The sequence below is a fragment of the Balaenoptera physalus genome (genome assembly GCF_965194825.1).
Source record: "Balaenoptera physalus genome assembly, chromosome: 11".
Lineage (NCBI taxonomy): Eukaryota > Metazoa > Chordata > Mammalia > Artiodactyla > Balaenopteridae > Balaenoptera > Balaenoptera physalus.
The window spans coordinates 58271896-58291417 of NC_138896.1; the positions used below are offsets into that span (position 1 = coordinate 58271896).

General features: G+C 44.1%; 1 protein-coding gene across 2 annotated transcripts in view; it reads left to right on the top strand.

The window, feature by feature from the left end:
- GPD1L (glycerol-3-phosphate dehydrogenase 1 like) overlaps window positions 1-19522 on the top strand; it is a 114648-nt gene that overhangs the window by 94417 nt on the left and 709 nt on the right. The window contains exon 8 of one of the 2 annotated variants that reach the window (XM_082411860.1): window positions 14124-14505. In XM_082411860.1, the coding sequence (XP_082267986.1) occupies window positions 14124-14490 (367 nt within the window). In that variant the 3' untranslated portion in view covers window positions 14491-14505. Of the gene's footprint in view, window positions 1-14123; window positions 14506-19522 lie in introns of those variants that run through there. The other variant, XM_082411861.1, reaches the window with a different exon arrangement.

Genomic DNA, 19522 nt, shown 5'->3' on the forward strand with positions numbered 1-19522 from the left:
AACTGGTCTCTTGTCATATTTACGGCAGGATTTTCCCCCAAACACGTGGTGTTTCAAAAAGAAATGATCTTGTCAGTTTCCTGGTTTGGATAGTATACCATAGTCATGTCAGAAGTAACCATTAGGGGAAGCTGGGTGAAGGATACCTGGGACCTCTGTACTATTTTTGTAACTTCTTTTGAGACTTTTCTTAGTCACTTCGGGCTACAATAACAAAGTACCAGAGACTGGGTGGCTTATAAACAGCAGGAATTTATTTCTTACAGTTCTGGAGGCTGGAAGTCTGGGATCAGGGTGCTGGCGTGGTCGGGGTCTGGTCAGAGGCCTCTGGGTTGTATCCTCACATAGCAGAAAGACAGGAAGCCAGCTGTCTGGCCTATTCTTTTAAGGCCAGTAATCCCATTTATGAAGTTTCCACTCTCATGACCTAACTTACCTCCTAATGCCATCACACTGGGGTTAGGGCTTCAACATTTGAATTTTAGGGAGAAAAATATTCAGTCCATAACAAGACTTTAATCATTTCAAAATAAAAATTTCAAAAAAAAAAGTGATATTTTGGATCATTATATCTTGGCTTTATGATTGGAAATTGATTTTTACACCATTAACAAGTAAAGAGAAATTGCCCCCTGGAAAAAGTATCTTTGCATTGATATTATTAATTTTTTTCACTTTTTTTGTTCACAAAGCATATTTATTCTAAGCTTTAAAGATTTCTTTTTGGGGACTTCCCTGGTGGCACAGTGGTTAAGAATCTGCCTGCCAATGCAGGGGACACGGGTTCGATCCCTGGTCTGGGAAGATCCCACATGCAGCTAAGCCCGTGCGCCACAACTACTGAGCCTGTGCTCTAGAGCCTGTGAGCCACAACTACTGGGCCCATGTGCCCCAACTACTGAAGCCCGTGTGCCTAGAGCTTGTGCTCAACAACAAGAGAAGCCACCGCCATGAGAAGCCCACACACAGAAACGAAGAGTAGCCCTGGTTCTCTACAACTAGAGAAAGCCCGTGCTCAGCAACGAAGACCCAACGCAGCCAAAAAAAAAAAAAAATTCTTTTTAAAAAAATCCCACTTCAATTGAAAGCAAAAATGATAGTTACTTCTGGAGAGTGGAATAGAGAGGAAGTAATTTTCATTTCTGGCATTTCTTTACTGATGGAATATTATACAGTGAATTTTTATTGCTTTAATAATTTGGGGAAGGAAACATGCTCAGAGCAGACTTTTCCTTAAACAGCTACAAGACTCAAATCACCCAGTGAAAATGTTCCTGAATATTCCTCATTGTCAGAGGGAAACCTTTTTCCATTTTTAGTGGTTCTGAAATTTATGTTTTAGGAATAATTTCAGCATGGGAATAAATTTATACATCAAAACTATTTCTACTACTCTGATAAATAAATTTGAACTACTGAATTAAAACTGACTTTTTGCATGCATTTCCCCAAACGTTCTAGATTTTTTCATAAAGGATTAGATAGTTATTAAAATTTCATAAAACATCATTTTTATTTTTTCAGGAGCAAAATATATCATTCTCCAGTCACAGCTAAGTCATACACTATAAATAATTTTATCTTTCCAGCTGTGATATTACTGTAAATATTGAAAGATCTTAATAATTTTCTTTTTTTGGCCTCGCTGCATGTGGGATCTTAGTTCCCAGACCAGGGATCGAACCCGCTCCCTCTGCATTGGAAGCACAGAGTCCCAACCCCTGGACCGCCAGGGAAGTCCCCTTAATAATTTTTGACTGCATGGTAGATTCCATTTTTTCCACACATTGGTTTTTGTTGTTGTTGTTTTTTAACATCCAGATATACTTTTTATTTTAATTTTTTTCTTTTTCCTTTTTATTTAATTTTTATTTTATATTGGAGTATACTTGATTTACAATGTTGTGTTAGTTTCAGGTGTACAGCAAAGTGATTCAGTTATACATATATACATTCTTTTTCAGATTCTCTTCCTAGATAGGTTATTATAAACTTTGGTTTTTCAGTAGCAGATCTTGTTAAATAAAAAGATTCTGAGATAACAAGGTCCTACTGTATAGCACAGGGAACTATATTCAGTATTCTGTAATAGACCATAATGAAAAAGAATATATCTGTATATCTATATATCTATATATACATATATATACACATACATACATACATATATATATATACACACACATATGAATCACTTTGCTGTACACCAGAAACTAACACAACATTGTAAATCAACTATACTTCAATTAAAAGGAAAAACAGATTCTGGGGTCATTTCTGTATTTGGAACACTCCCTGGCTTTTGCTCATGTTCATCTCCTTTGTTTTCCTCTGCCTGGTATATTGTTGTAACTCTATCATTTATTTTTTTCTTTTCCCAGCATGCTAATGGCCAGTTGCTGGTTAGCTAATGGGCTCCAGCACAATTCAGTAAATAGAATGAAATCATTAACACTGGGCTTAGTCCATCTACCTCAGTAGGAAATATAGGTCCTTTGGTAACTGGCAGTTAATCATTCAGTAAACAACTGATAGTCTTTGTAAGGAGACATCTTTACCCAGCATGACCTGCAGTAGAATTAGGGTGACCAGGTAAGTTATCCTCAAGGTGGGACAGTTTTGAGAGTCAGAGAAGACACTTTTTTTTCTTTTTTTTGGCTGCGCAGCTTGTGAGATCTCAGTTCCCCGACCAGGGATTGAACCCGGGCCGAAGCAGTGAAAGCCCAGAATCCTAACCACCAGGCCACCGGGGAACTCCCAGAGAAGATACTATTGGGTTGGCCAGAAAGTTCCTTCGGTTTAAAAAATATATTTATTTATTTTGGCTGTGCTTTGTTGTAGCACGCAGGATCTTTAGTTGCAGCACGCGGACTTCTTAGCTGCGGCATGCGAACTCTTAGTTGCAGCATGCATTTAGGATCTAGTTCCCCAACCAGGGATCGAACCCAGGCCCCCTTCATTGGGAGTGCAGAGTCTTAGCCACTACACCACCAGGGAAGTCCCCCTTTGGTTTTTAAGTAAAAATAAAAGACACAATTTTCATTTTCTCCAAGAAACTTATTGAACAACGTATTCATTGTTTCATTTTCTCCAAGAACTTTATTGAACAACGTATTCATTGTTTTGTTCCACTACCTTCTGCCATTTTTCAGGCAACTTCATAGCTCCATCTTCCCAAAACTTTTTATCTTTTTGAGCAAAGAACTCTTCCAGTTGCCTTTTACAGTCTTCCAGGGAATTGAAATTTTTTCCAGTAAGAGAATTTTGTAAAGACTGAAATAAATGGAAATCTGAAGGTGCAATGTCTGGTGCCTAAGGCGTATGAATCAGAACTTCCCAGCCAAGCTGTAACAGTTTTTGCCTGGTCATCAAAGAAACATGTGGTCTTGCGTTATCCTGATGGAAGATCATGCGTTTTCTGTTGTCGCTTTTTGTCGAGTGCTGCTTTCAGTTCGTCTAATTGGGAGCAGTACTTGTTGGAATTAATCATTTGGTTTTCTGGAAGGAGCTCATACTAGAGCTTCCAATCCCACCATATACACAACATCACCTTCTTTGGATGAAGACTGGCCTTTGGTGTGGTCGGTGGTGTTCATTTTGCTTGCCCCACGACCTCTTCCGTTCCACGTTGTTGTATAGTATCCACTTTTCATCACCCGTCACAATTTATTTTAAAAACAGAACGTTTTTGTTACATTTCAGTAGAGAATCGCATGCGGAAATACGGTCAAGGAGGCTCTATTCGCTTAACTTACGTGGAACCCAAACATCAAAGCGATTCACATAACCGAGCTGGTGCAAATGATTTTCAGCCATTGATTTGGATATTTTGAGTATGTCGGTCGTGTGGTATAACGTTGATTGTTCTCAATGAATGTCTCGATTTGATCGCTATCAAATTGGATTGATCAAATCCAACTGATTTGATCAATTTCAACTGGTCTACCTGACCCTGGAGCATCGTCCAGTGAGAAATCTCCAGCACGAAACTTCGCAAACCACTTCTGACATGTTCGATCAGTCACAGCACCTTCTCCATACACTGCACAAATCTTTTTTTGCGTTTCAGTTGCGTTTTTACCTTTCTTGAAATAATAAAACATAATATGCCAAAAATGTTGCTTTTTTTCTTCTGTCTTCAGTATTAAAATGGCTACACAAAAATTCACCAATTTTGATAAGTTTTTTTCTAAATGCACGCTAATATGACAGCTGTCACAATACAATCTAACAAAATTGTTTCGAATGAAGTTAAAGACAACTAAATGCTACTAGAGCCATCTTACGGAAAAAACGAACGAACTTTTTGGCCAGCCAATATTAGTATGAGACCTAGACAAGATACGTAAACTCACATGGGCTGAAAAAACAAAACAATTGAAATGAAAATTACCATCCATTTCAGATCCCCTAGTACTTTAAAGCTATGCTTTGAAAAATCATGTGCAATTAAGTTATTTAACTTGGGAAGATCTTTTTTTTTTTTTATAACTTTACTTATTTATCCTTGGCTGCATTGGGTCTTCGCTGCTGCCCGTGGGCTTTCTCTAGTTGTGGCGAGCAGAGGCTATTCTTCGTTGCAGTGCGTGGGTTTCTCATTGCGGTGGCTCCTCTTGTTGAGGAGCACAGGCTCTAGGCACGCGGGCTTCGGTAGTTGCAGCATGCAGGCTCAGTAGTTGTGGCTCTCGGGCTCTAGAGCACAGGCTCAGTAGTTGTGGTGCACAGGCTTAGTTGCTCCGCGCCATGTGGAATCTTCCCAGACCAGGGCTCAAACCTATGTCCCCTGCATTGGCAGGCGGATTCTTAACCACCGTGCCACCAGGGAAGCCCCGAACTTTTATTCAAAAGACCATTGTATGAAAGGCAGTGGGGTTTTTTGCCTCACCACAGGGCATGTGGGATCTTAGCTCCCCGACCAGGGATGGAACCCATGCCCCCTGCAGTGGAAGCGAGGAGTCCTAACCACTGGACTACCAGCAAAGTCCCTAAAAGGCTTTTTTTTTTTGGCTGTGTTGGGTCTTTGTTGCTGTGCCGAGGCTTCTCATTGCGGTGTGTTCTCTTGCTGCGGAGCACAGGCTCTAGCCCGTGGGCTTCAGTAGTTGTGGCACATGGACTCGTTAGTTGTGGCTCATGGGCGCTAGAGCTCAGGCTCAGTAGTTGTGGCACATGGGCTTAGTTGCTCCGCGGCATGTGGAATCTTCCTGGACCAGGGCTCGAACCCGTGTCTCCCGCATTGGCAGGCGGATTCTTAACCATTGCGCCACGAGGGAAGTCCCTCAAGGCTTGCTTTTTTTTTTTTTTTTTTTTTTAATGCTATTCTTGTCTGCTTACATTCTTTTTTTTTTTATGTATGTATGTATGTATGTATGTATGGCTGTGTTGGGTCTTCGTTTCTGTGCGAGGGCTTTCTCTAGTTGTGGCAAGCGGGGGCCACTCTTCATCGCGGTGCGGGGGCCACTCTTCATCGCGGTGCGCGGGCCTCTCACTATCGCGGCATCTCGTTGCCGAGCACAGGCTCCAGACGCGCAGGCTCAGTAGTTGTGGCTCACGGGCCGAGTCGCTCTGCGGCATGTGGGATCCTCCCAGACCAGGGCTCGAACCCGTGTCCCCTGCATTGGCAGGCAGATTCCCAACCACTGCGCCACCAGGGAAGCCCCCGTCAAGGCATTTTTAAAAGCAAAATTGCCCAGCATAATTTTTGAAAGTTCTGTGGGCATTTGGATACATGGAGAAGGTTAAAGAAAATTTGTTCCTGGAACAAGTATGCCATTGATATATTAATTTAATACCAAAGTTAATAAACCAGCTCTAATGGAATAATTATTTGAAAGCTCCTATCCAAATCTTTCCTTTTTCACCCATTGCTATTCCCAGCACTCTTTAAAACTGCAATCCTAGCCACAGCAGATAATTATATATGCTGTCTGGCTTAAAGAGTAAATTAATTTTGCATGTAATTCCCCCCAGAATCTACATGACAGGCAATTCTATTTTATACGGTTTTTTTCAGAATGGCAATAAATAGCACAAGATAACTGATATGAAACCAATTATTTAAAATCTACTTCCTTAGATATTCCCAGTCCAAAAGGCAAAAGTTTTTCTAGAGGTACTTAGAACCTGTAAAATAAAATTCCTGCATGGGTCTTTAATGGCTGTGCCTATTGACAAATATGTTTGTTTTCCCAAGTCAGCTGCGTGGGGTGAGGTGGGCTGCACACACTCTGTGTACAGAGGCATTTAAAGGGAGCAAAGTCTTGTTTGCCATCCAAAGAGGCCACTCCCTGGGGGCAGGTTAGAAATTATATTTGCATGTGTATTGCAGATACCTGAGCAGTAGGTACATTGTGAAAAAAACACCTGAATACTTGTTACGTGATATTTTGACAAATATGGGTTGTCCCCTCTCTGGATGCCGGATCCAGGCCGCTATAGGGAAGAGTATTGAATTCAGGTCCTAGTTTTGAGCACCCTGGGTTGCTCCTGTCTGTGTGAAATGAGGGTTTGGAGCCCTATGGTCTCCAAGCCCCCTTCTCACCAAAAGAGTCCAAGCCCAGTCCACAGCCTTAAGGGAACGAATCAGGTGGAGCAGCTGATGCAAACAATTTTCTTTTTTGACAGCTTTCAGGCTTAACTAGATGGCATAGTGTGCCAGAGGGGATGGGGGAGGTGACAAAGGAAGAGGTGCTCTAATGCCTATTTGGATCCACAAGGCTCTGCACCTGGCCTGTGAGTCCACCAGGGATGGCCTTCTTTGGGATACTTAAAGGAATAAATATTCAGAGTAATAACATAAGACCTCAGAAGTCACCTACAACATTGCCTCATTTCCCAACAAATGATAATGATTATTATCACCCAAATAATCATTATTACTAGTAATAAACAGTAAGAAGGCAGACTTGGGACTTCCCTGGTGGTCCAGTGGCTAAGACTAGGTGCTCCCAATGCAGGGGGCCCCGGTTCGATCCCTGGTCAGGGAAGTAGATCCCACATGCCACAACTAAAGATCCCACGTGCCACAACGAAGATCCCACACACAGCAATGAAGATCCTGTGTACTGCAACTAAGACCCAGTGCAGCCAAATAAATAAATAAATATTTTTAAAAAAAGAAATAAAAGAAGGCAGACTCAGGTTTTGTGGGGTTTGCAGACTCAGGCTTCTGCAGTTTTGAGGGCCCTCTTGAAGAAAGAGAATACACAATTATGAGTACAAAATTAGGCAAGAAATGAAAAGGCATTGGTAGGGGCCCCCATAGAGCCTTTGGAAGGGCCTGTGCAATTGAGGGGCCTGTAGCCTTGATCTTCATGGTAAGTCTACCTTTGATGTCCACGACCAACAGTGTTAGAATGTCAACTCCAGAGGGTCAGGGATTGTTTTTCTTTATTGACGTATAGTTGATTTATAGTATTTCAAGCGAACAGCAAAGTGATTCAGTCATATATATATACTATATATATGACTGAATATATTCCTTATATATATATAAGTAATCCAAGGCACAGAGAGGTTAAGTTAGTTGCCAACGGTCACACAGCTAGAAATGGCAGACATGGGTGTTCTGGCTTCAGGATCTGTGCTTCTGGCTACACTCCTGCCTCCCAGATAAAGCTCAGGGAGATCCAGGGACCAGCAATAGTTAAAAACAGGCCGGCTTTTATTCATGCCTGAAGTAGTTCCAAGCCTCTGGCATTTGCCTACGGTATGCAGTCCTTAGCTACCGCAAATAATGACTGCTCACTAGCAAGGGAGACCAACATGTCTCAGTTTAGTCTTTATTAGAACCCAGACTTAGTTGAAACATATGAGAAAAGGAAGAACGGAGTTGAAGTCACACTGTAAACCTACTTGGAAAAATGGGAAAAATGTTGGGTGCCTTTCCATTCAAAACCAGTGATTTCCAGGGTTCGAGGGAGTTACCTTAATCACTGTCACCCTGCTCTCAGCCCAGCCCTAGACCCAGCCCAGTGAGAGAAACATTTTCCCAAGGAGACTACCTGATATTGGGGAATTCCCCGGCAGTCCAGTGGTTAGCGCTGCACGCTTTCACTGCCAAGGCCACAGGTTCAATCCCTGGTTGGGGAACTAAGATCCCACAAGCCTTGCTGTGTGGCAAAAAAACAAAACAAAGAACCAACCTAATTGACATAAATATGATTTAAAAGAAGATTCAAATATATTTAGGTTGCATCCCATTCCCTCCACCACCAAAACAATTTTAAAAATCTTGCTCTGATATTATCAAGGAACTTGCATTCAAAGACATAGTTATAAGGAGAATAACTAGGCCATCCCTCCAGGGAGCGCCATCCATTTCCTTGTATCCTTGGGAAAGTGATTTAATCTTTTTTGAGCCTTTACGGTTTTCCCCCTGAAAATTCAATCAAGACACCGATGCTGAGTTGGAGGACTTCTGTTTGCCCCTGTAGCTCTCCTCTCTACCCTTTCCCATCCTGCTCTGGTACCAGACTGCCCTGGAGGCTGTTCTCTTTAGCCACTCGGGAGCCTCAGCAGGAGATTGGAGGGAGGGGAGGGGAGGCCCTTGCAAGGCTAGCACAGGCTGACTGCTTCATCTTCTGTACGATGGCAGCAGAATGTTGTGAGAATCAGGGATTAAGGGAATTGGGAAGCCTGTTTCCCCTACTGGCAGTTAAAGTGAGCCCTCTGGGCCTTGCGTGAGGCCAGCGAAAGGGTTGGGGAATGGGTACCCATCTGCCACAAGCCCCTGCCTCCCAAAGCCCAAAAAAACACCACCTGTGGCAGGTGAAGAACTAAACCTCTGGGAGAGGAATTAGTCTCAGAACTGAAACTGCTTAAAAGGACCCTGTTGGAAAGTCAGCTGTGTTGGTTATTAAACATCTCTTTAAGATCACAAGTTCAGTGCTTGGCCCTGCCAGTAAGAACTCTAGTGAAAGTATTCCTTGGGCAATGACTACGTGCCAGGCACAAATCCCTTAACTTACACTCACAAAAACCCAGCTAGACAGCATGTACGACTATTATCATCATCCCCATTTTTCAGGTAAGCGATCTGAAAGTTTAAGTAGCATGCACAAGGTAAAAAAGTTAATCATGGCTGTTCTGGTTAGCTACTACTATGTAGCAAACCATCCCAAAACTTAGTGATGTAAAACAACCACCATGTTATCATGTTAGGGATTCACACATGGACTCAACAAATATTTATTGAATGACAGCTGTGTGCCACCTTCTGTGCAAGTCCCTGGGGAAGAGGAGCTTGACTTGGTTTGGAAGAAAGACTGCCAGGTAAATGCCCATCTCCAATAAGGTCATTCCAACAGTGGGAGGCCATGACTAAGTCTTCTAGGAAGAACCCACAGAGAAGGACAAGTCTGAATTGGGTCTTGAAGCACGAGTAGGAGTTTGTCTAGCAGAGACCAGGGAGAAGGGGCAATCAATCCAGGCAGAGGACCAAAAAGCACCACAGCATCCACAAAGAGAAAGCTACCTATTTGTTCTAAAAGTTCGACTTGAACAAAACTGTCTTAGCTTAGATTTCCCCCAGAAGCAGACATGAGATGAGGATTTGAGTACAAGTAGTTTATTCCGGGATCTGAAGGGAACACGAGAAAAGCGCTGGGAAGTGATAAGGGGAAGGGAAGGCGGCCAATAAAGGGGGCATTGTTAAGTCAGTTACAGACTCTGGGCACCTAAGCTTAGTCCCTCGGGAAGCTCTCAGAAGTGGGGTGGAACACACGCCGCAGATTTCTCCCGACCCAGGGATGAGGACGCTGGGCTGCATATGCGCTGACTCCTCAGGGCCACGTTGAGGGGTGCATCTCTGCTTTTCAGCTCAGTGTTCCTCCCTCGTGTAGGCTTGGTCCTCAATCCAGCTTCCCCTCACAGTATTGAGATAGACTTCTCTTCCAACCAATCAGGATGCAGAGGTAGGAGTATCCCGACTGCCTTGAACCAATCAGAGACCAGCCAAGGGGCTGGGGGTGGGGTCAGGCTCATTCTCCCACCTTGGCAACCCTACAACGATGGAAGGGTATGATTGATGCTGGAGAGACACCTCAAAGTCCAACAAACCCATCTTGTCACACTGGAAGTTACCCTTCGACTTCAAGACCTGGTTCAGGAAGATCTAAGGAACCGTGGCATATTTTCATAGTTCCAGGTGGCTGCTTCTTGGAGCCAGGTATTGGGGAGATGACCCAGTTCCCTGTTCGTGCAGTTTTGTCTCTACTCTGCCGTATTTCATCGGTCACTGGTGCTCCTGAAATCCTACAGATTTAAGTTCTTTGGTTTTGAGTTTCAACATCTGCCTCAACCCTTTTAAGGAAACGTGATTCTTTCCCAAGAAAAGAAAAACTACGGAGTTGGGGAGATTGAAAGGTGACAAAGAAAAGCCCAGGATTGGGGTGATGGGCATTCGGGGGAGAGCACAGACCCTTTCCTGTGAGGCTAATTTGGAGAATAATAAAACAAAAGAGTCCCCTCCCCCAGCGAAGATCACCTTGTATAAAAGGACAATTGTTCTGCCATGTTTTTCCATTATTTCCCTCCCATGCTGTCTGCCCCGCTTGATGGACTCTGGAGTGCTTTTCAGTTCAGCTGCTCAGAGCAGGGCAAAGCATAAACTGAGCAGCCCACTTAAAAAAAAAAAAAGAAAGAAAGAAAAGAAAAACTCTCTCCTGTGTTGTGGACACGGAGGTGTTTGGAAGCCTAATATTTATTCCCCCTTCCCCTGCCCTCAAGCAGTGGCTTGGAGAGAACGCCAGGCTGACACCTAGGGGTACGGCTCTGGAGAGGGAAGGGGTAGAGAGTTGGACAGGCATACGGTCTCCAAATCAATTCTTGTAAAAGTTTAAGTCGAATCTTTAGGGCTGTATTTTTGCCTGGAGCTGTTTACCATCCTTAAGCCTACAGCAAATTGTACAAAGCAGGAAAACTGCTTTCTTGGAATTCACCATCCTAACAGAGTAGGATCTTCAGTACTGACTCCCCTACTTGCTTTTTGGCCGGGGGGGGGAGGGGGGGGACAGGGCGAGAAGTGGGGTGGGGAATGTGGGAAGGGAAGACTCTTAAGGCCATAGTTCTCAAATTTTGCTGCCTATTACCGTCATCTGGGGAGCTCTTCAAAATCCCAATACCCAGGCTGTACTTCAGCCCAATTAAATCAGAATCCCTGGGGGTAGGGCCTGGCCTCAGTAGTTTTTAATATTCCCCAGGTGACTCCAATGTGCAACCAGGTTTGAGAACCAAGGGCTTAAAGCTGTGCTTCTAATATGCACGGAAGCACCCAGGATTTTGTTAAAATGCAGAGTCTAGTCTAGCAGGTCTGAGCAGGGCCCGAGGTTCTGCAGTGCCGCTGCTGCAGCGGCTGGTCTAGGGGCCACTCTTCAAGTAGCAAGATCTTCAGACGTTTCTTTAACATAAGAGAGGAATGGAGCCACGGACAAATCACAGCAAAGCAAACAGCTTTTCAGAACACACAGCTTCCTGCTTAAAAATCTTCCTGAAAATGTTCCTCTTTGCTGTTAAGATACATTGCAAATGCCCTACTATGGCTACAAAGAATCACCTGGGGAACTTTCCCCAAAACACTGATGCCAGGATTCCATACGGCATCTCATCCAGATCAATTAAATCAAAGTTTCTGGAGGTGGGCATTGGACTTGGACAGTTTTTTAAGTTCCTCAGATGACTGACGTGCAGCTAGATTTGAGGACCCCTTGTACTAAGTCATCTGGCCACTGCTGTTTCCATAGGAATGCACCCCCCCCCCCCAATCCACAGCGTTGTGGTGCATCGGCCATCGTTGATTGTATGAGGAGGCAGGCAGTGGGCTTGAACTATACTCTTGGACCCCTTCCCTGGGAATTTGGGTGGGAGATGCAGATTCCAGCGTGGTCTGGCTGCCCTTGTTAACCCAGCAGAAATGGAGTAGAGAAGTTTTGGCTACCATATCCCCCCAGATAGACCAGAAACAGAGAAAGCTGGTTTCCTGCAGGAAACAGGAGAAGAAGCAAAATGGTACTGAGGACCCAGGGGTCCCCAGGTCTCCCATCTTGAGGCTGTCTATGGCCAGAATGAGTGAGACCCTCGGTGACCACCTCCTTTGTCTCTAGAAGAGGGCCAGCTTCTGGGTTGGGGGGTCTTTATGTAATTGTCCCCCGCAACTCAGAAGGTCTGATGTGACCAACAAACCTTGAATAGTCAAATAGGAAAAATCTGTAAAACTCATACTAAACACAGCACTTCCGTATCATCAGCAACTAACCTCTTCCCCTTCTATCCCCCACCATTAAAATTCCTGAAAAATGAGAAGACACTTCACAAGTTTAAAAATAAGGACTGCTAGGTTCTCAAATTTGTTCTCTTTGTAGAGGAATCATCAGCCTTGAATTTCTGCAGCTGTGGCTTCTAAATCTAGCCCTCTGTGGATGTTGGGGGTATAATTGCTTGTCTTGCCTGTTTTCTCATCTGCAGCATGGAACTAAGAGCACCAATCTGATCAGATTGCCTTGAGGAGTAACTCATAAAAGGGTATGAATCACGTTACAGATGTTGTAGAAATGCATCTTATAAATGAGTCACCTTTTCCTAGAGCATCACTGTGGAACAGTGGAAAAGAGGCCTTTGGAGAAGGTTTCTTGAAATCTCAGCCCATCCATCTATGAGCTGTGTGGTCTTAGGCAAGTTTCTTACCCACTCTGAGCCTCGGATTCTTCATTCCAAATATGGGCTAACAATGCCTATTTGCAGAACTTCTGTGGGGAATGAATGAGACAATGTGTGAAGACAGTAGGTGCTCAAAGACATGTTTCCCTTCCCTCCATGACCTCACTCTTGACCTAAGGTGGATTCGTTAGGTTATGTTCTTACAGTGTTACTGTAACGAAGACTACCTAACCCTAACCCTTCTCTCCCCAAATAGCAATGGTTAAAATCAGATAAAGATTTCTTTCTCTCTCCTGTAACACGCTGAGCATAAGGCATCAGGCTGATGGCTTCTGTGGTGTTGGGCACCCATCCTTTCATCTTGTCCCACCATCTTCAACAAGCGGCTTCCATCTTGTGGCTTAAGATGGCAATTTCCCGCTGGCAGGAAGGAGAGACAGGGCGATGGGGAGTGAGCCTCTCCCCTTTGAAGGCAGGGCCTGGGAGTTCTACTCACATTCCACTGGGCTGAACGTGAGCTAGAAGGCAAACTCTGGGCCCCCATTTTGGGGTTGAAATCCCAGTTCTACCACTTACCATCTGTGGTCTTGGCCAAGTCAGTTAATGTCTTTGCACCTCTGTTTCCTAACCCTTCCTGGGGTTATTGTGAAAATTAAATGGGTTGGTATATCTAAAGCACTTAGAATAGTTACCTGAAACATATGAGACTGTAAGTTGTTATTGTTATTATTATTATTTGTTTAGCTACATGGCCACACCTAACTTTGAGGGAGGCTGGGAAATGTCCTTAACTAGGTGACTGTGTGCCCTGCTAAAACTCTAGAGTTCTATTATTAAAGGAAGGAGGGGACAGGGGACATCTGAAGACAGCTAGAGTCTCTGTCATGTAAGAGTTGCTAAAATCAGTCCTGTAAAAAGACTGCTGATGAGAAGTGGTTGTAATCTCCAATTTGGGCCTAAAAAACCTATGTCAACTGCTCCTTGTGTGATGGGGTGGACATGACCCATTCCTAGAGAGGGAGACAATCATCAAAACAATAATAACGTGAGAATTCCCTGGCGGTCCAGTGGTTAGGATTTGGCACTTTCACTGCCCTGGTCTGGGTTCAGTCCCTGGTCAGGGAACTGAGATCCTGCAAGCTGTGTGGCGTGGCCAAAATAATAATAATAATTAAAAATAAGAATAACGTAGGAGGCTCTGTGCCGAGCGCTGTCTCAGTTGTCTGTGACAACCTGTTTAGAGGTCCCACAATACTGTGGTTTTATGAAAAGTACTTCTTTTTACTCTATTCCCGCCTCAGATCTTGTTGCATGCTTATCACATTCCGCGCACGAGGCTAGGAGTCCGTGGTGAGTTCCATTCTCGATGGCAGTGAGTTTAGAATACATTCCGAAGCTCTCACAGGATGTCCCCCTCTGAAAAGCACAGATCCCACAAAACTAGGAGACCTAACTGGCTTTTCTGGTTACAGATTTACCAGGTCGAGGGAGGGGAGAAACCCAAGTGCAGTTTGTCATCCATCCGTTAATAAGCCTGATGCTAATATGACTTGGGCTTGTGCAAATGTGGACATGCTACCCAGGCTTGGAGCCTCTTTCCCACCATCCAAGGCAAGTACATGCTGCGCGCGAAGAAACAGTAACTTACTTGTGAACAAAGTGGATTTGACCGTGGGAATTCCAAGACAAATACACAAGGGGGTGATTCTTGGCATTATAAACAGGCAACCCCATAATACATTTTACCTTTTATTTGCCAGCAGCTCTTCAAGAATGCATTTAAATGTATCTCTTTGTACAAATGGGGTGTTTCATTGGTGCTTCTCGGACTCTGGCTAAAGATCCTAGCTGCCTTTATGTTTCTCAGCTCCATCCTCTCTCTTCAGTCAAATAGTTAATCATCTATAAATAAACCTTCCAGTTAATTCTTTCTAAAGCAAATGTAGTTGGTAAGCAAACACCCACTCCCTAAATTGCTTGCTTAACGCGTTCCTCTCGAGAGTCTTCCGGAGAGACACTTGTGGGTATTAATTACTCTGCTTTTTATCTCTGCCGTCCAATTTTTGGGTGTGCTTCTGATTTCATTTGGGAAGGTTCCTGGCGCTTCTTTGGGTGTGGTCAGCTACGTGGGGACAGGTCTTTGCTCATCTAGTACCTGGGTCAGAGGAATTTGCTCGTGGGCACCTAATTAACGCTATTCATTAGCATTAATTAGCTTTTATTCATTAAAAGGTGTTGGCAACAGGACCCTCGAATTCACCTCTGTTTCAGATTGTTATAAGAGCCTAGAATTTTTTTCAGTCCTACAAAGCAAAGTCTGTAGATTAGGCCCATGGAGCCTCCACAAAGCGTTATTCACAAGCACAGGGTATTTTTAGCAGCGGCTGCTTCCGATTTCCCACCCCTTTTGGAACTTCTAGGGCGGCTCCTCCAAACGCACTGGGTCTCCTTTCTGAATCCAGCGCCCAGCCGCGTGGGCCTCATTCTGACACGTTCCAGGGTTTCCATTTGCTTGTGATTGATGCTGTTTTATTGTTTGAATAAGATAAATGGGCCCCTGCAAGGTGCTGCAGGAAAATTTTCCCTTCCTTCCACAAACCTCAGTCATTTTCCACTCTAGGACCTGGTGTGAGGGGTCAACTAAGCTGCCCCTCGGGAGGGAGTGAACGGTACCCACCCCCTCCCCCCCACCTCCCAGTCCTCTTCTTGAGCTTTGGTTTGGTGGAAATGTTATGTGTATCGTCAATTTAATTTTCTACTTGCTTGTAAAGTACTTGCAGAAAAAGTAAAAAGCTTGAGGATCACGAGAGCCTCAAGTACCTGATCTTGACTTTATTCACTCCTCTAGGAAGATGATTACATACCCCCCCCCCCACACACACGCGCACCCCTGCAGCTCTCAGTGACTCGAACAGGAGGGGGTATGGTATGATCACGAGCTTCATAAATGCTCATTGATGGAATTTCTCCCCATCTCCCCCTTTGCCAAGCACAGTGTAATTAATGTTTATGGACCAAATGGAGAGGGAGCAGGCCCATTGTTTTTTACCCTGGACAGCCAGGAGGGCTGAAAACCCATCTCACCATATATCTCAGCAAACACACCGATCCCGTGCTTCCTGATGGGGGAATTGTGTCCTTCCTCTGGAATTTCCTCCTCTATCCCGATTCTTTGCTTAGTTAACTTCGAATGGCCCTTGGAAACAGTTAAATGTCTGCTTCTGGAAGAAACAGTCCCTGATCCCCAGCCTGACCATGCTGCCTTCCCACTGTGCAGGCTGACCTTGGGCCCACCCCTGGCCTGGCAGGGATCCCACCCACCACTCATTTACTGCTGTCTCCCCGCTTCTGATGACATATTCAGTAAAGGAAGGGACAGTCGTACAGAGCTGTGTAGTCCAATAGTGCACAGCACGTTGTAGATATTAGATCAATGTTTCTTGAGCCAATGGCCGCAGCTAAGAACTCTGGGGAGCCCATCTTTCTCATTGAGATCAAGACCCTTAAGATTTTTATTTTTTATTTTTATTTTTCATTTTATTTTGGCTCTGCCCAGCTTGTGGGATCTTAGTTCCCTGACCAGGGATCGAACCCGGGCCCTCGGCAGTGAAAGCGCCGAGTCCTAACCACTGGACCGCCAGGGAAGTCCCAAGAAGATTTTTAAAAAATCGAATAGAATTCAACTTAAGGCAGTGCTTGACCCAAAATAAGCCAATAATAAATTAATTACTACTTAGTTATTATTATTACACCTTCTAAACACCTAGTTCTAAATCAGCTGACTCTTAACCCCTCTAAATTTTCCCACTCTTAACCTTCCTCGGCTCCAGAAAACCCTGGTCAACCCTAAGCATCCCTCCACTGATTTCACATTTCACTCACCTCTCTCCTCAGTAGTTCCTCCAGTCCCTCCACACTCAGAGTCACCCTCCCAGACTTCTAGAGGGCCTCCCAGGGGGAGGGAGAGGGGAAGGGGCTGGGAAGGGAGAAGAGAGCCTTCTCCCTTTGCCTGAATCAGGTGATGCCAACTGATGGTTTCTCAGATTCGTTGTTCAGCCCACAAAGGTGACACATACAGTCTTTTAAAATAATGGACGTTAATTGGCAATATTTAAAAACTGGTATTTTAGTGGTTAGGACTCCAAGCTTTCACTGCTGAGGGCCTAGGTTCGATCTCTGGTTGGGGAACTAAGCCCACAAGCCGCGCTGTGTGGCTGAAAATAAATAAATAAATAAACTGGGATTTCTAGCAATACTAGGCCCAAAGTTTTGCAAGGTAGCAATCAGGTGGGGTAGAAACCCAGGTGGCCCTTTTAGAGCATTCGTGCTCTTATTCACCACAGACCCCACCATTCTCTATTACATGCCCCTCAACTGAGTTTGAATGTTGGGCTGATTTCACTGCATTTCCAGGTTCCCAAATGTGGATTTATGGTAAGAGGAAAGTGAAATATTTCTGGTCCCTGTTTCTAAAACTAAAACACAAAAATAAAGTGTGACCTGGGCGATCATATGTTCCAAGAAAAATGGGAGTGAATGGACTCCTTTGTGTGAGGTAAGAACCTTCTACAAAGTTAATATTTTAAGCCCAAGTGTATCTGGTTAGAAGACCACAATTCAAGAAGCTGTTCTGAAACAAAACCGGCTGATACATTTACTTGTTTGACCTTATCTGCTAACCCCAGAGGACTTAAGGCCTCTGGTCAAATTGAGAGAGCATCTTGGAACCCAAACAAACAGACCTACAGCTTCATTGGTGAATGGATTTGGGCCCCATGTCTGCCTGTTTTCAAGTTGAGGACAGACCAGACTGACTGGTAGCTTTCAGGACTGAGTGAAAGAACATTCTCACTTCTAAGCCAAACTCCTGCTTTCCCTACAAGACACATTAATAACAAGAGGAGGGGAGACAGGAAGTTCTGGGATGGATAAACTACAAAATCAAATGTGCCTGGAGAATCTGAACTACAGTTGGAACTAGAGAACTCTGTGATCAACCATAAATAATTATTTTTATTTTCTTAACTTTTGGAAATAATTTCAGACTAACCAAAAAGTTGCAAAAAAAAAAAAAAAAGATTTTCTGTAAACTTTCACCCAGATTCCACAAATATTAACATTTTACATAACAAGAGTATCAAGATTGAAATCATGGGATTAACACTGATACAATGCTGTTATCTAATCTACAAAATTTATTCAGATTTCCCCCACTGTCTCACTGAGGTTTTTTTTTTTTTTAATTGTATATTTTTGAATTCACATGTATTTTATTCTATTTTTTCATTTTTTGGCCAAGTGGCATGTGGGATCTTAGTTCCCCAACCAGGAATCCAACCCGAGGCCTCTGCATTGGAAGCACGGAATCTTAACCACTGGATGCCAGGGAAGTCCCCTGAGGTTCTTTTTCCGACTCATCTAGCATTTCATCTTGCACTTGGCTCTCAAGTGTGGAACAATTCCTCAGTGTTTCTTTGTCTTTTATGACCTTGATACTTAACAAAATGTCCTTTGATTTTGGTCTGTCCTTTCCTCATGACTGAAGTCAGGTTATTCTTTTTTTTTTTAATTTTTATTTATTTATATTTATTTTTGGCTGTGTTGGGTCTTTGTTTCTGTGCGAGGGCTTTCTCTAGTTGCGGCAAGCGGGGGCCACTCTTCATTGCAGTGCGCGGGCCTCTCACTGTTGCGGCCTCTCTTGTTGCGGAGCACAAGCTCCAGACGCGCAGGCTCAGCAGTTGTGGCTCACGGGCCTAGTTGCTCCGCGGCATGCGGGATCCTCCCAGACCAGGGCTCGAACCCGTGTCCCCTGCATTGGCAGGCAGATTCTCAACCGCTGCGCCACCAGGGAAGCCCAGGTTATTCATTTTGATAAGAAGACCACAGAAGTGATGTTGCTTTCTCCTCGATGCGTCAGATCAGGAGGTACACGCTATCTGATGATACTGACTTTGACATCTGGTGGTGTCTCACAGGTCTCCCCACTGCAGAGTTACTTATGAATTCATAAGTATTCAAAGGGAAAACTGTACCTTCTGGGGTGATACTTTGAGATGATGTAAATATCCTTTTTTCTCATCATACTTCCACTCATTAATTCTAACATCCATTGATGATTCTTGCCTGAAAAAATCATAATTAATTTTAAAGTAGAATAATAATGAAGAAAAACGAGTGTTAGGTGAATCTATAAAAAATTCTTTATAAATGAGAATGTCCCTTGGTCCTCTTTCAGATAGTAGGTAAAAGTCACAAGGTGTCCACTTTTTCACTGAATTATTGATGAGCCTTGGGTCCCTGTGGAAAGGCCTGGGCTCCACGGACTCTTGGCAATGCTACATCTCATAGCTTGCTTCTTGGGTAATATGGCCTAGTGGAAACCATATTTCAGACTCTGTATAAACCCTCAACAACCCACACGAGAACCTTCTTCCATGCAAACAGATCTCCTTAGATTTCTCTGTATCTGTTTGTACCTGGCCTACTCATGCTGGCACTTGTGGTGTTGCTTCGCCTGTTCCTATAGGCTGGGTGATGTCTTTCTTACCTGTCCACCTTCTCCTCCATTTTAATGAATTAGATAACTCCTACAAGTCTAAGCTCAAAGCTCTGTTCTGCACGAAGTCTTTTATAAGAGGGCAGGGCCTACCTTTTCTTCCTCTGATATTTTTCTGCATTTAAGAATAAAGTTTGGGGGACTTCCCTGGTGGCACAGTGGTTAAGAATCCACCTGCCAATGCAGGGGACATGGGTTCGAGCCCTGGTCCGGGAAGATCCCACATGCAACGGAGCAACTGAGCCAGTGCGCCTAGAGCCTGTGCTCAGCAACAGGAGAAGCCACTGCAATGAGAAGCCTGCACACTGCAACGAA